A 19,359-nucleotide genomic window follows, 5' to 3' on the forward strand; every position below is an offset into this window, starting at 1 on the left:
AATATACCAAATGATTTGCCCTGGTTTTGTTGTTGCTTTGATTGAGTTGCTGATGTTGTTCTGTGTTTGTCTCTCCTCCAGAATGGTCAGTTGCAGCAGCGTTTGGATAACGTCCAGAGAGACTTCATTGTCTTCAACAGAGAAAAGTAAGAAACCTCCAATACCTGTCCTACACATTCTCCTCTACTAGGGGTGTAACGGATCGTAGTTGATCCATGATCCGTACGGATCGCCCCCCACGATTCAGCACGCATGTGAACTGTGGATTAATTGCAAAATTTAATGTCTCATTTAAGACAAAGTAAACAAACTGTTGTAAGTACAAATCATGGACAGACAATGCGTTGCTAACAGGGATTTTGAAGAGAAACGACCAAACCAGCATCTAACAGGTCCGAAGTGACATCTGCAGGTATATTTACAAGCTGTTTAATGTGCTGCAGCTGATCATGCCCTATATTGCAATTTAATTTAACAATTGAGCATTGAGTATTTTATATTTAAGATATATATTTTAAGATTTTATTTAAACATTGGACATCTTGAATGTTGTTTTCATTTAAGACCATGGGCAAAAGTTCCTTGCTGTGTTTAACAGAATATATAGAAAACAAAGTTTTATTTGTCTCCCCCTTATTATTAATTTTTTTGCTGATCCAAAAAACGATCCGGTCCGTGACTCAAATCCATAATAAGAGTTTTGTGATCCGTTGCACCCCTATCCACTACAAATACAGTGCATCTTGTTGTGGAGTAATTGGCATGGTAGAAACACCACAGCTGTCAGCATTGTGAAACTAATAATGTTTGAGAAATAACACTTCTTTTTCAAAACTAATAAGTCACCAAAGACAATAAGATATTTAAAGTTGTTTTCAGTAAAACGAATAATGTCTGATACTGTAGTATACGCAGTTTCAATGAATGCTCTGTTACAGTAGGTTGACTGTATGTATGGTTAACTCTGTAGTTTGATGACTGGAGCCAGACAAGTGAAAAAAAAACTGTTTTCCTTGCTGGCTGGTGAAAGCATGTAGGATGGTGTGAAGGGACAGTAATGTGGCTATTTGTGGCAGAAGATCTGGTCCAAATATGTGGGTGTGTGATTAAGGCAGAAACACTTAAACTGGCAAGGAAAGTCCCCCCCATTTTGACTATATATATATGAAAATTGGATGTTTCTGGAAGTAAATGCTAAACTGACTAATTTAAAGGCAAGTCAAGAAAAAATATTCACCACTGATTTGCATAAGTCAGTGTTTAAACAGGTGCCATGTTGATTCATGCAAGGGAGAGCCAAGACTGGCAGAACTAAATAATGAGACAGAATACAATTTTATAAGAACAGAAAATGCTGCTAAGATGCTACCACAATGAGGTCAGTTGTAGTCTCTCGTAATCTGTCTAAATCATTCATCAATCTTTGCCTTCCCTGGAGAATTCACAAAGAGAAACCAAACAGACATTACTTATAAAACGCTTTGAGGAAGCTTAAGATTTTGAGGAAACAAGCTTGAGATGGGACCTCTTCTTCTAAAAGGCTACAGAGACGATAAATGTCTTAAAGATCAGACTTTCTGGAGCTTTGGAAATTTAAAAGTACAGTACTGAGCATAGTTGCCTTCTAGGGGTGTGTATCTCTCCTCCTCTGATTTGAAATGTATCTAGATACATCGTCCACCATCCGATACAAACACGATACAGATAAATTCCATTGATACAATGCCATACAAATATGATACGATTTGATTCAGCTGTGATTAGGAATTTATATTTTTACTTTTTGAATAATAAGTGTGATTAAAATAAACATTAGAAATAAACACATAATTATTTCTTTATTTCTTATGTCAAACACTAAATCATATACACTCATTGAACAGTCATGAACAGTAGTAAACATGGGAAGAGATACACTGGATAACTTTGTAGCCAAGGCATTTTTTTTTACTAAAATGCTGCTGACTGTATTGTTTACCTCAGCCTCTGTGTCATGGGCTGAATATCTGACTCTTGTATCGGTTTTCTGATACTTATCGGTTCATCTTTACACCCCTATCGCCTTCAGAAGAATCAATACAATTGAAATCAGAACTTTTAATATACAATGTGATTTAAAAACCTTTTGAGTGAAAAAGGTATGATGATCAACACACTAAAGAATAGGTCACAGAGATAAGAAAGCCTAACCTAACTAGCTAGCTAAACTAACAAACCAATGAACAGGAAACCCAAAGTAGAAAAATGTTAACAACTTATCAAAATCATCAGTGCAAAGCAGTACATGTTTTAAGATGTAATACATCATCTTCAAAGAGTTAAATGCCATCTTATAGAGGCTTTAAATGTAAAATATCAGTAAAAACTGTTAAATTTGGCTATCACATGGATGTGGTAAAAGGTAAATGATAAAATAGCTGCTAACTTTAACCACTACAAGGTTATGGTAAAGGTTAAATGCTTAAAAAATCAGGTTAAAAATCATTAGACAAATCAATGTAATGTACAAATGATAAAGTAACATTAGCTACACCGTCACAAGATTAAGTTGAATAATAAATTATGAGTAACATTAGCTGCTAACTTTGGCCACCACAGGGTGATCATCAACGTAAAATGATAAAATATCAGTAGAAGTTGGCGTTACAAGACTAAGGCAAAGACAAAATGATAAAAGCCATCATTTTGGACATCATATGTCTAGAGACTATGCAAGTAGTCAAATAAATGGGAAAATACAAATGTATACAGTCTGAATTTTTCTTTGATTTTTACTTCTCTTCTGTTTCTTATAGAGCAGTTCTGTTATGTTTCTTTACGTACTGGCATCTATTCTGTATTAATAATAGATGTTCTTTACTCAACAGGTCAAAGAAAGCAGAGGTGGATTCAGAGTCCTCTGAGCTGTCCATGAGTGAGAAGAATAAAGCAATAGAGGATGGACAGAATAACAATGTTGAGCCAGCCTCCTACTTATCAGGATAGATCTTATGACTCCCCACTTCCTCCCTTATCACTTGCACCCGCCCACAGCTTGTAGATCAGCAACTTACACCCAGACACCTATCGTTCTGTCAGCACAAGCACTCATATCCTCGATGTTCCTGCACCACTACATTGCCTATAAAAACACAGACTCAGCACTGTATGCACATGTGCATCACTGTTCAATCACAAAGACCACATTATCAAGAGACTGAGTGAAATGAACTTCTCAAGCAGCAACCAATGCCAGAGCAGGCTTTTCGCTTTCCTGTCACCCAGAAGAATGACTCTTAGTAGAGTGTAACTCATATCATGCTCCCTAACATCACTCAGGTGCTCTCATATCTGCTCAACCTCTCCTCTGGGCAGTGTGCTGAAGTGAAAAGGGAGTCACTCCCCTGACAATGCCACACCTGTTCGGCTGTTACAGGAAATGAAGCCTGATGTGGTGAAATACTGCTGCTGCTGCTGCTGCTGTCTTGGCCGGGACTCTCCGATTTGTAATCTCTGTGAGCCATTAACTGGTTACATACAATTATTTAAAAACAACAATGCTTGGTATAGAGAGTTGGGTTGGCAGCTTATATTGAAAACCAAACACTTAGGTGGATGGCTTTGCCCAATGTGATGCTTACAACTGGATGGATTGACTTGACTTGAGATTTGAGCATGACAATAAGAGTATAAAACATTCACATGAAGAGGTTAATAAGGGAAAATGAGGCCTTTGTTTTTAAGACAGCAACCACAGATTCCTCTATTAAGATAGAATATTAATAGCTGAACCATAAGCTTGAGTGTGAATGGCTCACTTTATCATAGCAGCAGATACATGGTTGTAGTGGTCATTATGCTTAGCTTTACTAGTCAAGCTGACAAAGATGGTAGGATCACATCATTTGGTTCAACGTCCCAGCTCCATCAGCTGCAGAAACAGGCAAAACATGCTGAAAGTTTTCTTCTACTGTGTATGCTTTAAGTTACTGTTGTGGCAATACAGTAGTTTGAAATATAATAAGAAAAAATAGCTTAAAATTCTTAAAATTCTCAAAACTCTTGATCTCAGAAAAGACAGTTTATATGGACTTGCTCAGTTAGTTAACTGACCAACTCCATCTGCTGATGAAAGCCATGAGATGTGGCTCAAAGCTTCAGAAGTTATTGGACCTTGAAAGTAACCTTTGCCTCAATCTATACATGACCAGTTGGGACTTAAAATAAAGGTTTATAGCTGTGAGAAAGTCAGATGGTAGATGTTATATGTTCTGCACTGAACCTTGCTTTGCACATGCTTCTTCATCAACTGTAGCATTTATTCACAGAGAGACAAAAAAATTCTAAAGCTGTGAGTGAATACTTTACTCCCATAGGAGGGATGGTTTTATAGACAAGGATTAAGCTAAGTCCTAGATAAGATTCATTTTCAGTATCTGTCTGCATTGAAATTTGTTTTTTGTCAAATTATTGTCCTTCCTCTTTTGTGTTGGATACAACCAATTACATATGTAACACCAGATAAGTCTGTAAATTTGTATTTTCAATTAATTGCTCCAAAACAAGAAGGAACACATTTGCAATCTGCCTCTGCAACAACATTCTTGTGCAGATTGTATTAAACAGTACTCTAAAATTCAGCACCAGCTGGATAACAAAAAACAAAAAACCTTCCTTATATTGATTTTCACTTTCCTTCTGGTACAAATTTGTTATCAAGAAAACAATAAAGAAAACCAGACAAACCCTCATTCATACTGTAAGACTTGACAAAAAACATGTTTCAGAAACTATACCTGCCTCTGAAGTTTGCAGAGGGATGCCTTATACCATAGAGATGGCACACAGATGGTTCCCTATTATATATGTGGGTAGTAAAAACCTGAGCTTTTTCACCATCAGTAAGTAAATGTGATTTCTACCTAGTCATTCTATTGACCTTGATCTTATCTTCCTGCAATACAACTCAATCCTTTCAAGTCTATGATACTTGTAAGTATATTTAAAACATATTTCACTCTATTAAATTCATTACTGTTGGCACTTTTCTATTGAAAATTGGTACAATGTTTTGACTTATCTTTGTGTTGTTGTTGTTATTGATGTAATTTTACAGATCCAAAGGTGGTTTCCTGTATAAGTTGTAAGATAATGTGGGATAGTTAAACAGATGGACTGATCCTGGGTATACCTGGAGTATATAATATTTGTGAATGATTATCTTTATGTCTTAAAATATAATAGGAATACCAGATGGGTGAGGTTTACTGTATCAGGTTGGTATTCATCTGATGTGGTAGTCTCAACTCCTCCAAAAAGTGAAGGTATAAAATAATCATTGACAAATAGTATTTGAAAAGTAATATAGTTTTCAGCAAACGTCTGTCTAAAAAAATATATATTTAGTCTGGGAACAGACTTGTTCCACACCTGTGAATTTTCATCCCTATTAAGGTTTTGTTGTCCTTCAGTTGTCACTGTGTGTTTATTGTATTCAACTGTGATGGAGTTGCAAACTATAAAGGTGTGCCTTAAATAATGACTTTCTTTTTCTGAACCAATCTGACTATGTCTTGTCCTTCATTTCATTTTTAATGTTTACTCTGAATTAATGTATTTTATTAAATAATATTATAAGATTATAAGTAAAATGGGACAAAGAATGGTACCAGTAATAGCTTTTTTAAATATAAAAATCAAGAAAAGTGAAAGGAAATAAAAAGGAGGAAGTGTGTTTATCATGCTAAAAAACTGGAACTGCATCTTTTCCCTTTACTAAACTTGGACATACAGTATCTACTGTATCTAAGGAGCAGCTGATTGCTCTCCACTACTCTAAATACAATGCTGCCCCCCAGTGTTAAAAGACGAGTAGTACAGTCAGTGACCTGCAGAGGGATGGAGACATTTGGTACAGTATGAATACCTACAGGTGAACATGCAAAAATATTAGTCAATATGAGTCAATTTAAATATGAGTCAAACAAAAGGAGAAGTGAAAACAAAAACAATTCCTCAACTTCAGGGGCCATGTTTTTTAAGTTTTTTTTAAGTGTTTGTACCCCTAAATAAAATGGAATTGCAAGGAGCAGACCAACTAAACAGTCCAAACAACCATACACAATCAGTACATTGGGTGTTGCTGACATGGTGAAAGTTACATAAACTTATATCTTCACATGCCTGTGTTTTACTCTCTTTTGCGTAGCCCTAATAATGCATCATAAGCACCTGAAATGCATCTATGTTTTTTGTATTCTCTGTCTCGCAAACACAGCTTTCAGATTTGAGCCTGTTGAATCACCACAGATTTAAAAAAGCAAACTTCTGTTTATACCAGAAATGTCACTTTTACTGTTAACTTACTTGCTCACTGTGCACACACAGAAAGATTTGAGCTAAACCACCACACCACTGTTAGTGTTGGGGCTGCTGACTCATCTCTCTGTCCAGGCCTACACTGAACTTTACAATCATCATCTCTGCCGCCTGACATTACTGTGATGTCATGAGACATTTACTCACCATTAAACAATACACATGGGACCTTGCAACAGTTTTACTGCTGGACCTCACAATGAGTGTGAGTGTGTGTAACCCCCACCAGTAAGGTACAAGAGAAATATGATCAGAGTTAGCAATGCAGCAGCAGCGCTAATGATTTTCCATAGGACTGAGAAAGGAAAGGTCAGACTTACCTTGGAGTTTTGATGTTCACCTAAAGTGCAATAAGAGTCTGCTACAGGCACTGCTTCATCTAATATGTTCTCTTCTTATTTCTTCTCTTACCATTCCTCCCTGCAATATTGACAAAAGGTTTTCAACTTCACACATTTTCTCAGCAACCTCACCGCCACTAAATCCTACACACTGCACCCTGAAAGGTTGGCCAACATTAGCAAAATAGCTAGCTTTTTTCAGGATTGTCGTCACAATCCTGGAGGGTTAAATGAAACCCCCATGACAGGTCTTTGGCATTAATAAAGTTGCTTACTGAATGAATGTTGGAACTTTGAAGTTATGTATGTGTGGAGTAAACATGGGTGTAACCATAGACTGTAAAAAAAAAATTTGGACGTAGTCACCCTGACATCACCCATTGGTTTGTGCATAGATGGGTTTGTGGACAGCCTCAAGTTCAGCAAGTTGACCATCGCCATCTTGAATTTGGCCGTTGCCGTCCTTGACTTTTGGAGCCATTTTGACTTCTTGGTGAGAGGGTGAAGTTGACCCTTGCGCCAAAGAGTATAGAACCACCATCATCAGTAGTCAAATAGTTGTCATCACCAAGCAGCAGCATTTGTCTAAGTTCTTTGCTTGCGCTAGCTGCTAGCTTGGTTAGCACGGTGCATTTAGTCTGTGGTTAATTGTGATAATGCTCATGCTAATGCTAATTTTCGCTTGTGAAAACAGGCCTAAAACCATTTAAACAAAATGTACTTACCACAAAAACTGAACAGCCGACTCCTTAGAGGGTCTTCTACTGCAACCAAACGCTGAACAAGACTTTTTAGGCGACCAAAATGTTACAGTTAACTTTCATAAACTGAAAACATGCTATGAAATGGTGGCCGTTACGCATACGCCTGTACTCTGTGAATCTGGGGTTCAGCCAAGGTTACGTTACGTCATCGACGTTGTTGCCGTGGGAGCGATTTGTCAATCACTTACACCATCATTTACAAAATTAACATTATGCTGTATTGAAGAAGACTTGAAACTAGCGATTGACACCATAAACTCAGTAAAACATTTACTGAGGTAATGAATCAAGTGAGAAGTAGGGTCATTTTCTCATAGACTTCCATACAATCGCACTTCTTTTTGCAACCAGTGGGGTCGCCCCCTGCTGGCCATTAGAAATAAAGCAGGTTTAAGGCACTTCCGCATTGGCTTCATTTTTCAGACCCGGAACTTATAATACATCCATAGGAGCTTCCCGCTTGGTATAAATGCTTACTCTCATCAGTGGTGGAAAGTAACTAACAACTATACTAAGTACTGTACTTAAGTAAAATTTTGAGGTACTTGTACTTTACTTGAGTGTTTACATTTTATGCCACTTTGTACTTCCACTACACTACGCTTCAGAGGGAAATATTGTACTTTCTACTCCACTACATTTATTTGACAGCTCTAGTTACTTTTCAAGTGAAGATTTGGCACAATGGATGATATTACAAGCTTTTAAAATACAACACATTGTTAAGGATGAAACCAGTGGTTTCCAACCATTTTGGCTTTTGACATCTTACAGAAAGCAATGTGCAGTCGGGGTCACATTTAGATGTCTGAGTTGTTAACAGCTCCACCAAATAGTGATTTTTCGCTCTAAACTTCTCACATGGTTTATATGTTCATATGATTGAATATTTCACCAAATATCAAAGATTACAGAAAAAGTCCAAAAATTGAAAACAGATTTGTGTATCAGAACTTTGTTTTTCTTCTTTCCTCTCCCATTAATCAGTTTTATCAGGTGATCCTTTGGAGGGGCCCGACCCCTAGGTTTGGGAACCACTGGACTAAACTAGTTAACTGTATATAAAGCAGTTCAAACTAGCTCCACCTCCAGCAGCTACAACAGTAACATGCTGCTTACACACTGATGCTTCGGTATCAATGATGTAATAATCTCATATACAGTATAACAATATATCAGTTATTGCAGAATGAGCATTTTACTTTAATAGTTTGAGTAAATTTTGCTGCTAATACTTATGTGCTTTTATTTAAGTAGGATTTTTCATGCAGGACTTTTACTTGTAATGGAGTATTTTGCTGTATTGGTACTTTTACATAAGTAAAGGATCTAAGTACTTCTTCCACCAACTCTGATGCACTACTCCGCTGCCTCTGGTGGCCACAAAATATATTGCATCAAAATAGTTCCATAGACTGTTTCCACTGTTGACTTGAGTTGTTGATCGAGTTGTGGGAAAGTATGTTCATTTATCTTGATTTTTTTTTCTTTTTAGATTTGGTACAGTTCTAACATCTGATATGTCTGGCGGACTTATCACCATTGGTAATCTCTGCAGAGGTTAGTTTGTCAGAGGTGCTGGACTGATGCTTCACTTTGATGTCAACAATCCACCCTCATCCAGCGTTGCTCATCACTTAGACCTCTAAAGTCTGTTAGAGTGTTTCACACAGTCAGCCACAGCCATATGACTCACTGTCTAGAGAAACAAGCTGTTTGTATAATATATAAACAGAGAGACAGGCCACCCAATAAAGTGGAAACTAGGTGTTTTAAACACGTACATCCATAAAACATGTTGACACAGAGATGTAGTGCTGCAATGTTTCAAGTAGTTCTGGTTTGCTAAAGTAATGAGGTTTTATTCAACTTGTAGGAGAGATGTGATGACATGTAAACTTCATCTGCCAGAATGGTGTCAAGAAAACATGGTGTGTGTTATGCAAAGTTAATTCCTAAGAAGCCATTTATCATGCTTATTGTCATATCAGAAAAAACATTTGTATCCTACTCTTAGACTCTAAAAACAAATGATAAATAATCTTTGGTGCATATGTCTTGTTAAGCTGAATAACAATATAAAAAAGAACTCTCAGTCAGTCAGTTGCAACTCATGTTTATTCAGGAAACAAATCATACCTCCACAACACACCTTATTTTTGACCTGCCATCTCTGGGTTTTGATACAACAGTAAAAAAGAAACAACATAAAAACAATAACAAAGGTCGTCAAACTAACATAAATACAACAAACCACCACTTGTGCCTGCCTCAGAGTCTGCCAGACCACTGCCAAAAAAAAAAAAAAACGCCACCTCCTTCCTTCTCCCTCCCCCACAGTGGAACAGCGACAAAATAAAATCTTCCCTTACTGCACCGCAATCCTCTGCCTTATCAGAAAATAGCAGAGACATAAAAAGAGCTCTAAAGCCCCCCGACACAATCAGAGTATTTAAGATAAACTGTGTTGGACCCACAGTTTGTCAGGCTGATGTTGAATTAGTCAAGAATTGGTCAGGATTTAATTAGAGGGCCGTTGGGATGGAGAGGTAATGGTCTTTCTTTTACCTTTAAATGAGAGCCCAGTTTGTCAGGAATGAAAAAGTAAAGCCAGAGTTGAAGTGCTATTATCTGAAAGCAGGTTTTTGTCACTTAATCATTTTATTGCATCTGTTTTTCTGTTTTTGTTTTTTTTCTGTAATCGCCCTCAATTGCAAAGCTCAATACAAGTTATGGTGAAGCTACGAGGGACAGTTGAGTTTATTCATACTTCTTGTGAACAGGTTTTTTATCTTTTTTTGCTCTGTTCTCCTTCTCAAGATGATGACAGGAATAGGCAATATGCTAGAAGCAAATGCAAAGGACGGTTTCTTACAATGTTCTCTTTTTATACAGCCATGATGAAGTGCAGGAAATAAACAGACATTAACCTTTTGGGGATAAAGAATAGTAAAACCCTTTCTAATATTTATTTTTTTCCACTCCATTGCCTTCACAAAATCGTTTCTTTAGCAAATGTGTCAATCTTCCTTTTTTAACATTAATAGTCACGCAATCAATACATCATGGGGATGGTATTCATCAAGTACCTCAGAAGAGGAGGGCAAAAGGATCATGAATCACGTCACCAATGTCAATGTGGCCCATGCAGCTCCACGTCCAACAACACTCCTGCTCTCAGATTTGATGAATACCTTTTACTTGGTCCAATAAACCCAAACAGGCTGCAACAACATCATTCACAAAGCTACATTACATCTACTGTATATACAATGCCACCTAGAGCTAATCAATGGTACTGCATGATATTACATGGCTAATGTGGGATCTAGTGTTATGTTTTGCGGACTATGGAGCGAGCAGGCTACTGAAAAGAGGGTGACATTGAAAGCCAAACAGGATGAAAGAACCATAGCATCATTCTGAGAAAAGCGGTATCCATTTTCCTTTGAGAACACAGTTTGTGTTTCTTTCTTGGTTGAATGTGAAGGTTTACATATATAGTTTCCCATTACCAGAGCACAAAGTGAACATGTTTTCACTGTATTTGTAGTGGATTCTTTACTGAGAAGAAGTGAGGCTACAACTGGTCATGTGTATTGTGATTTGGTGCTAAGTTTATCCATTCGTGTCCAAATTCCCAAGGAAAAGGGATGCTGTTCTCGTCTGAGCAACGTAGCATTGTGACAGGTAAGGCATGAGGATTCAGTGTTTTGCTCTTTTATTTTTTTTTTAACTAATCATGGTCCTCTGCATCTCCTCCTCCCTCCCTCCCTCTTTCCCTCCCGCCCCGTTCCCCCCTCCCTACACACTCTCACTCCTGCACTCTGTTGTCATTTTCTGTCCTCCTGCCATTTAACTGAGGGAAGTGATGTTGGAACGACCACCAGGGGGCACTACAATACGCCGGCCAGCAGGCCTGATGGGGATGTCATCTGGGGTGGGGGGACCTAAAGGGAGAGAGATGGAGATAAAGATAAGGATTACATAGAAAAAAACAAGATAACACAAGGCAGTACGGACGACACGTGAGGGAAAGAAAAAGAACACCAAAATCAAAATAAAGTGCAAAGAAAAATATAAAGACATGCATTTTAAAGACTGTTGTCATGCTGGTCTGAGGAGAAATAAACACTGAGAAATGTCAAAACTGTAACAGGATGATTTGAAATTCAAGTAAACGTTAGAAACTGGAATAATTTTTCTTTGCACTACATTTCCATATAAACTATTTTGTCAAAACACCAGTCTTTGATTATGTATTGACATCCCTACCTACATGCTAATTAGCTGGTGGTGCAATGCAGAACACTCACGTGTGAGCCCTAAACAAATGTTTTCAAATATTATATTACAGAAAACATATACAGTAGTAGAGTAAATGTTACATTTTACATGAACTCAGCTGAATTTCTAATGAAACAAGATTGTGGTATACTGTCACTTCCTGGAACAAAGGAGGGACATTTGCTATGGAACGTCAGCACAAAACAGATTTTGTAAAGCCTATATAAGACCTATTGGATTAAACAGATACAGATGATGAGATTTACTTTCTCTGCTCTTCTCTCTATACTTCAAATCCAAAATCTAAAGCTTCTTTTGTCAGTCCTTTAAGACTTACTCTACACAGAACAGCTTTTATGCTGTCATAGCACACAAATAATTGTTGTCATACAGTAACATTATTACTTTCCAGGCACTAGAGGTTTTGCAAGACATATTATTATTGTCTATGATATATGGTATGTGTCACTGAGATGACAGGGGAATGCAAATTTCAGCGGACCATGTGCTGTATGAGCACTAACAAAAGAGGCTACAGTTTGACATAACGCGCAGTGTTTCCAAAAGATGAGCCAGGGTTTCTGCTGCAACAAATTATCGGCAAGTATATATAGACTAAATGGAAAGTAGAATGATGTCAGACTATGATACACTGCATCTAAGCAAACAATTTTTCCCATCTCCCTCCAGACAAATAAATCAACTCTGCAGGTGGTGGACCTGGAAAAACTTAAATAGACATGAGACTGACTCACCCTGAGAGTACACACACATATGCACACATACAAGAATACACACCATCTTAAACACACATAACCATTACAAAGCCTGGGAAACCAGGAGCAGCCAAACTCTCTTCTAAATGCATGTACTCAAATGTGGAAATTCTTTCCAGCGGAGGTCACCTTCTTTTTTCATCAATGAGGTATCACACATCAGCTATGCTTGTAAAGGCAGGTTGCTTAATACTGCCAAAGGCTAACCACCATTCTGTAGACTTTTTTTTTTTTTTCAAAATCACATATCAACCATTAAAAATAGTACATGTAGTCACAAGGATCATGTTGAGTACAGCTGTGCTCTGTCCAGATTGAAAGGCGTTGCTCTCTTGGATTTAAGGTTACATATGGACACATTTAGTCTGTCAGGGAGGACAGAGTGACTAGCTAATAGCTATACAGTTGCTCTGTTTGATTATAAAACAGTGGAAACGCTGACTCTCTGGTTTGTGATTTCATTGTTTGGTAGCCTGAAAAAGACAATTTCTTGTGTTTGTTTTTTCTAAATCAAAGTTAATCCATTGCTGACATTACAAATAGGCACAATCAGACTGTCACTCAGCAGCTCTGCATAATAGAACAGATGTCTAATGTGAAGACATCGTGTTATAATCTCTCACATTAGATAGGCTTTTTTTTTAACAGACCATGTCCAGATGCCTGGACTGAAATCTTGTACACTGTATGTTTCAGGCCTTGAGCCAACACTCATCCAGCATGACTTACAATAAGTGTAACTGTGGAGAAAACTTCATTCCCTACTGTAGCTTAATGTTACAGGGAGGTTGTAGTTGTAGCGCAATGTCCTAAAAAGCCCTCCAAAATATTTTATTTGAGAGGTGTGGAATACTGTAAGAGAGCTTATCATTCAGCAGGAGAGAGGGATTCAAGATGCATTTTTTAAAGATGAATCACAATGTGAGAATGACCCATCTGAGTTCGTTAGAAAAAGTATGATAAAATTTATGAGCAAGAATGCAGGATAATATAAACCATCATTTGCTTAGTGCAACATGCATAATAGAGAAACAGACTTAAATACTAAGCTCCAAACTTGAATGCTAAAATATAGTTTACATCAGAGATGAGTGTGGGGCAAAAGTACAGTTCATGAGGTTTCATTTTGAGGTAATGCTGACGTCATGTCAAACCACACTGAGGCAAAAACAACAAACAGCCATCTCTAACTGTGTAGATACATTTAACTTGATGCTGTCTGCATTGTGGCTAAAACTCAAAGGAGCTATGCGGCTAAGTTAGCGACATGCATAAACACCCAAATTGTCATATAAACACTGTATAGACCCATGATGCACTGCAGACAAATGCATACCATACGGTGCACATCATAAAGTATGAAACAGGATAATGAGAGATTATTAGGTTTTTTTTCTACAGGCTTATGATGTCTGAATGCATCATTCATGGAGAGCAACTACATGCCAAGATCACATGACTGTTGTACTTCACAGCATGAAGTTGAGTTGAGATAAAACAGGGGCATGATGGGAGATAGACAGATGCACATGCTCCTTTGATGTATCTACATACTGTACAGTGTAAATCAATGTAGACCAAAAACAGACGAAAGGAAGGACAGGGTGATAGAGGGGTTGATGTTGTATTAAGAAAATGAGCTCACCACATGGTGCAGGGTTACCTGCTAGACTAAATCCAGACTGGTGCAGGTTTCTGACGGGCTGTTTGGTGGGAGAGGTGCGTGCCGAGGCCGAGGGGGTACCGCCACGGGACATTGAGAATTCAGACACAGGTCCGTCATACATTCCCCTGGGTACTGCCCTCAGGACCGCCAGCTACAGGATGGACAAGAGGCAGAAGAGGAGAAGATGGGTAAGAACAAAGAGAGACATTATAGTGATTAAGCTTTATATGGTTGTGTAACTCCTTGTGCCCAAATTATTTATGCATTTTTCCTGCTGAGAACCAATTTCAGATTTACACATCCACACGCACACACTCATATGAAGGCACCACATACAAGTTGAAACTCTACGTTGTCAGTGAAAAAGCCATTGTCTATCTGTCTGTCAGTGGCGTGACTCAGTGGAATCTTCAAATCTCTGTCAAGAGTTAAAAAGAGACATCTGTGAATGAAGAAAGCATAATAGTGACTGCTACCAAGATAAACAGTGCACTGTTACTACAGCTCCATTTTCTCATCATCAGCCAGCTGCGAATTAGGAAATTGTTGAACAATGAGATTTTTGGCACATAAGAAAGGCGGCAAGAGAGCAGAAAGCAGGGTCTGCTTTCAGTTTAAGCCATTGTAAATGGTTAAATGGGATGTTTTTATACATTTTCAATTAACTCTTAATGCTTTGGAGGAGATAGGAAAGTGCTTTTGCATTCATTTTTTTTGACAGTAAACCTAGCTCTGTGTGTGGATGCCACCAGTAAGTACTCTCAAAAGGATTTTTAAGAGTGCAATTAACATGAATATCTGAGTGCAATATAAAATGTTTTATCCAGTCATCTATAAATTTTAATTCTTTAAGGTTTGATGCTAGCTTTTCAATTAATACAACAGCCTTACATCTTTGGTACTAAGAGATCATTCGCAATCCAACAGTGTGGTGGATCCTGTGATGGCTTTTTGCATTAACTGTCTGTTGAGAAAAAAATTCTGTTTGTCATTTTATCTTCATCTGCTCAGCAGCTCATTTTGATTTCAAACTAAATATTGTATTTAAAAATAGTAATGGTAGCTTTGTACTGTACAATCAGAGCTCATTTTTCCAATAGGATACTACATACTGTTTGAGGATTCGATAGCTGCCTCACCAAAATGATATCTGCTTAGTGTAAGTAGCACACTGGACAGTGGTAAAACCTTCATTTACCTGCTTCCTGGCTTTAACACGCTTGTAGGCAAAGTCAGGGAAGGGTGAGCAGGGAATGAAGCGGCCCACGCCGGGGGTGACGTGCAGGTTCCCATCTTCCAGGACAATCTTCCCCTGGCAAATCACCACTAGTGGGGCTCCGCGCAGCTCCATGCCCTCAAAGACATTGTACTCAGCAGCCTAAAGCACAAATATTAAATTACAACAGATACAGCCAAAGTAACATAATTGTAAATACACAATCGTGGTGCTCAATAAATGCCACACTGACGCAAACCTTTGAACAAATAATTCCACTAAAAGTAAGAATTGGCAGAGGGGTGTTTTCAATTTGTCATGTGGTTTTATGATAAAAGTTCTTTCTGATCATGGTTTTGAAAATTAAATAAAATTTGATTAGAGAAAGAACAAAAACAACTGAGAAAAACTTCCCAAATCTTACAGATTAAATAAGGGATGGATGAAATGAAGAAGACAACAACAGAGAGAGTTGTGGGAGGATGGGTGTAGAGACTAGAAGTGGAAACATAAACTCTCTTCCTCATTTTACTCTATTTTAATCCCTCACTCTATCTTTCTCACATTCTTTATCATTCATCACCTTGTTTCTTCTGTTCAGCATGTACAAACAGCTGCCATCATCCAGCTGGTGTCTGATAGTTCTACTCGCTCTCTGTCTCGATCTCTCGCTCTCTTCACATTGCTCACTTTCCAGTTGTTCATTTATCTCTCTTTCTACCTCTCTTTTCTCAACCTATGCCTTTCTCTCCCTAACCCGTTCTTGCTTGATTTACTAAATCCCTTGCATTTTTTTTTCCAACCTTGTTCACTATTCATCCTCTTCCAATTTCCCTTCAGCCAACTTTCTTTTCTCGACATGTTTGTGATCTGTGATGGTCCCCTCCCCTCATTCCATTGTTGCTTACTTCCTTTGCACACGGCCCTGTTTTCTGCTGCCGTCCAAATTCAGGCCAGAACAGGACATAACTAAGACTTACTGCATGCCAACATGATGTCATGACTAAGCTGTGTGTGTCTCAGAGTATGTTGCTGCTCAGTTTTGTCTATGTGTCAGAATATCCTTACATTCATCTATGTATGTTTATGTTGACAGCAACAAGCAATCCAGACCAGATGTGGGCTTACTGATAACAAACTAGGGCACAGCACAGTGTAAGTCATATTTATCTACAGAGGAAGGCTTTCCCCTGCTCAGTGTGCTGGTAAACAGGACCGCTCCTGTTTGGCCTGGCATCAGACTATCCATTAAGGTAGATTTATTGAAGCTGGGAGCTGCCGTGCTCTGGTCTTCTGCTCTCTTCTGTTATTTTATCTGGAAGGACGACCAGCAGGAAATGAAAGGGTGACATCATTATGTAAGAACCCATGGATCCTCAGTGGATGTACTCCACATTTGGAGAAGGCATATTATTAGTCCAGTTCTCTCTTTCCGTTCTTCCATCTGGAGACAGAGCAGCGTTCCTTCTCTTCTACTAAACAAAAGCCATAACTTGATCGTCGGTGAGCAAGGCAAATTAAAATGCACAAGCTTCACCAACCTACATAAACTGTTAGCTAGCAGTAAGTTGACGAATACACGGTGCATGTTCACGATGGAAGCAGTGACATGCTCTAGCAGCTGCAATCCCAAGTTTAATGTATTCTTCCTCACTGGTGTATTTCTGTAAAAGCATGAAATGCAGTAGGCTGGTAAAGCCTTCATTTCCTGTGCAGACACTTCCTCTGCTGCCGAGTGGCCTGTTTGGGCTCCTCTAATGTCAGTGTAGTGGTAAGGACATAAGGACACATACTGCACACAGTGTGCACAAGAAGTGTGTGTGTGTGTGTGTGTGTGTGTGTGTGTGTGTGTGTGTGTGCTCATGTACTTCTATCTTTGTGAAGCTCTAGTCTTAGGCCTTGAGAGTGCGGATATTTCTAGAAAATGAGGACATTTTTGGCTGGCTTAATGAGAGTCTCACATTATAAAGATTCAAATGTTAGCTGTAGTTGGACTGTACAGTTTCATTTGTTTCAATATTTATTTTTTTAATTTTGAATACATGACAAAAAAAATTCTCTTGATTTCACAATGTACTGTCATCATGAGTCATTGAATCACTGACAGTTACTGACAATTTTACACATATTTTATATGAAACAAGTGACAACATTTTCTATAAATAACTTCAAACCCTGGTGTTTTGTTGCAATTAATGGTCCAGACTATCATTAATGAAAATCTATCTTATCACATATATAACACAGCTGGATAAACACAGGAAAAAGTAACACTTCAAAAGGATTCATATAATTTCACTATGAGGAGATCAGCACCAGCAGGCAATATGTAGCTTATATGTTACTGATGTTGTTAAATTGCTGCTAACTTAGTTTAGTTAATAGATTTTCCCAAACAATGTATAATCTTCCAACTTAAATACATAATAGAATACAATGATTAAAAATCAATGCACACGTTTTGAGTTAAAGAAAGTGGATTGCAGAGGAGGAGGATGGCGTAATTGTCACACAGCACTACCAATTCTGATTCAGATTGCATGTTAAGTCAGATGTTTCCCGTGAAATCAAATGTCTTTGACTAAAACTGTTTTCCAGTTATGAGATCAGTTGTTTTCCAACAAGAAATGTGTGCAGATGTCCCAAATCTCTGGGGTTTGTCAAAGTATTTGAAATATCAGTACTTACTGTAGCTTAATCCTATGCAATGAATGACATAATTTAAACCCACTAATCACAAGAATATTTTGGATGATAAGTGAATGTGATATAGAGGATATAGAGGATATAGAGGACGGAGATACCACTTGATTGTTGGTTAGCTGTAGTTGGACTGTACAGGGCATTTTGGAAAATGATGTATATGTCATTGACATATACAGAATGTTTTTTGTATTTGGATAATCCTGTGTATTTGAACCAAATCAGTATTTTCGTAATTGCTGAGGGTTTTTGGATTAAGTGAGCCTGAAATTTACATTGAGAGCCGCTCATGTGGTGAGTACGGTGCGAGTCGTATTAGTAGTTAACATCCACTGAGACCTCATTTCCGTTCAGAGGAACTGAGAGCTCTCTGGAAGCTGATCAAAAATGCGCTCCCTCTCTCTCCAACCCTCGCTCTATATCTTTTTTTTCTCTCTATCTCTTGCACACATACACACACAGCCGCAGACACTGTTCTTATCTCATATCCTACATTCTGCTTAACTCTTTCCCTAAAAAATCTGACCTCTTTTAAAAGCATGCTTTTATTTCTCCCTTATTTCCTCTGTCTCACAATGCTTTTTTTTTTCAACACAGCTCTTATATTTAGCCAACAATAGATCATCTGCACAAAAAATGGATTGATAATGCCACTAGCACGCAAGTTACATTGTTTGAGAAGCTGTGAAACAATATAGCTTCTACAGTTTCAGTAGTTTAAACACTGAAATTTTTGCTAAAATCTTTTCAGCTCTACTTAAAAGCTGAGTGAAAGGAGAAGACAAAAGTAAAACTGCAAAAAATGCCATGAGTTGTGAGCTGGAATTTCACTGAAACTTGAAACAAACACAAATACAAACTTTGACCTGTGCACACTGTACGTACCGATTGTTGCGTCTTTGCAGTGATGGTGCGGATAGAGTCTGTATCCCAGATGACCAGGTCAGCATCAGAGCCCACGGCGATCCGACCCTTACGAGGGTACAGGTTCAGGATCTTAGCTGAATTGGTGCTGGTGACCGCCACAAACATGTTCTCATCCATCTTACCTGTAGTCTGGAACGGAAAATAAGCCAAGAAAAACCAGGGTGGCATAATCAGTATTTGTCAAAAAGGATGACTGGTTACTAGATGCCACCATGATAACCTTTTCACTTTCTCACGTCCTTCACTTTCTCATTCAAGTGAATAGGAAAGTGTGTCCAAACTTTTGACTGGCACTGTATGTAGCTCTAGCTGGATTACATTT

General features: G+C 38.1%; 2 protein-coding genes and 1 long non-coding RNA gene across 6 annotated transcripts in view; 1 reads left to right on the plus strand and 2 right to left on the minus strand.

The window, feature by feature from the left end:
- The window catches only part of stk32a (serine/threonine kinase 32A), a 77,631-nt gene extending 72,091 nt beyond the window's left edge, over positions 1-5,540 (plus strand). For both annotated transcript variants that reach the window (XM_067608518.1, XM_067608517.1), the window contains 2 exons: positions 82-146; positions 2,868-5,540. In XM_067608518.1, the coding sequence (XP_067464619.1) occupies positions 82-146; positions 2,868-2,985 (183 nt within the window). In that variant the 3' untranslated portion in view covers positions 2,986-5,540. The remainder of the gene's footprint in view (positions 1-81; positions 147-2,867) is intronic.
- The window catches only part of LOC137195860 (uncharacterized), a 62,377-nt gene extending 54,799 nt beyond the window's left edge, over positions 1-7,578 (minus strand). The window contains exons 1-2 of the long non-coding RNA XR_010931178.1: positions 7,424-7,578; positions 6,678-6,777 (exon numbers count right to left, since the gene is read on the minus strand). This is a non-coding gene — a long non-coding RNA (uncharacterized lncRNA). The remainder of the gene's footprint in view (positions 1-6,677; positions 6,778-7,423) is intronic.
- Positions 7,579-9,562: 1,984 nt separating this feature from the next.
- dpysl3 (dihydropyrimidinase like 3) overlaps positions 9,563-19,359 on the minus strand; it is a 41,263-nt gene continuing 31,466 nt past the window's right edge. For 2 of the 3 annotated variants that reach the window (XM_067608523.1, XM_067608525.1), the window contains exons 11-14: positions 18,996-19,166; positions 15,390-15,569; positions 14,171-14,342; positions 9,563-11,412 (exon numbers count right to left, since the gene is read on the minus strand). In XM_067608523.1, coding sequence (XP_067464624.1) covers positions 11,318-11,412; positions 14,171-14,342; positions 15,390-15,569; positions 18,996-19,166 — 618 coding nt within the window. In that variant the 3' untranslated portion in view covers positions 9,563-11,317. The remainder of the gene's footprint in view (positions 11,413-14,170; positions 14,343-15,389; positions 15,570-18,995; positions 19,167-19,359) is intronic. The other variant, XM_067608524.1, reaches the window with a different exon arrangement.

The sequence above is a fragment of the Thunnus thynnus genome, chromosome 13 (genome assembly GCF_963924715.1).
Source record: "Thunnus thynnus chromosome 13, fThuThy2.1, whole genome shotgun sequence".
Lineage (NCBI taxonomy): Eukaryota > Metazoa > Chordata > Actinopteri > Scombriformes > Scombridae > Thunnus > Thunnus thynnus.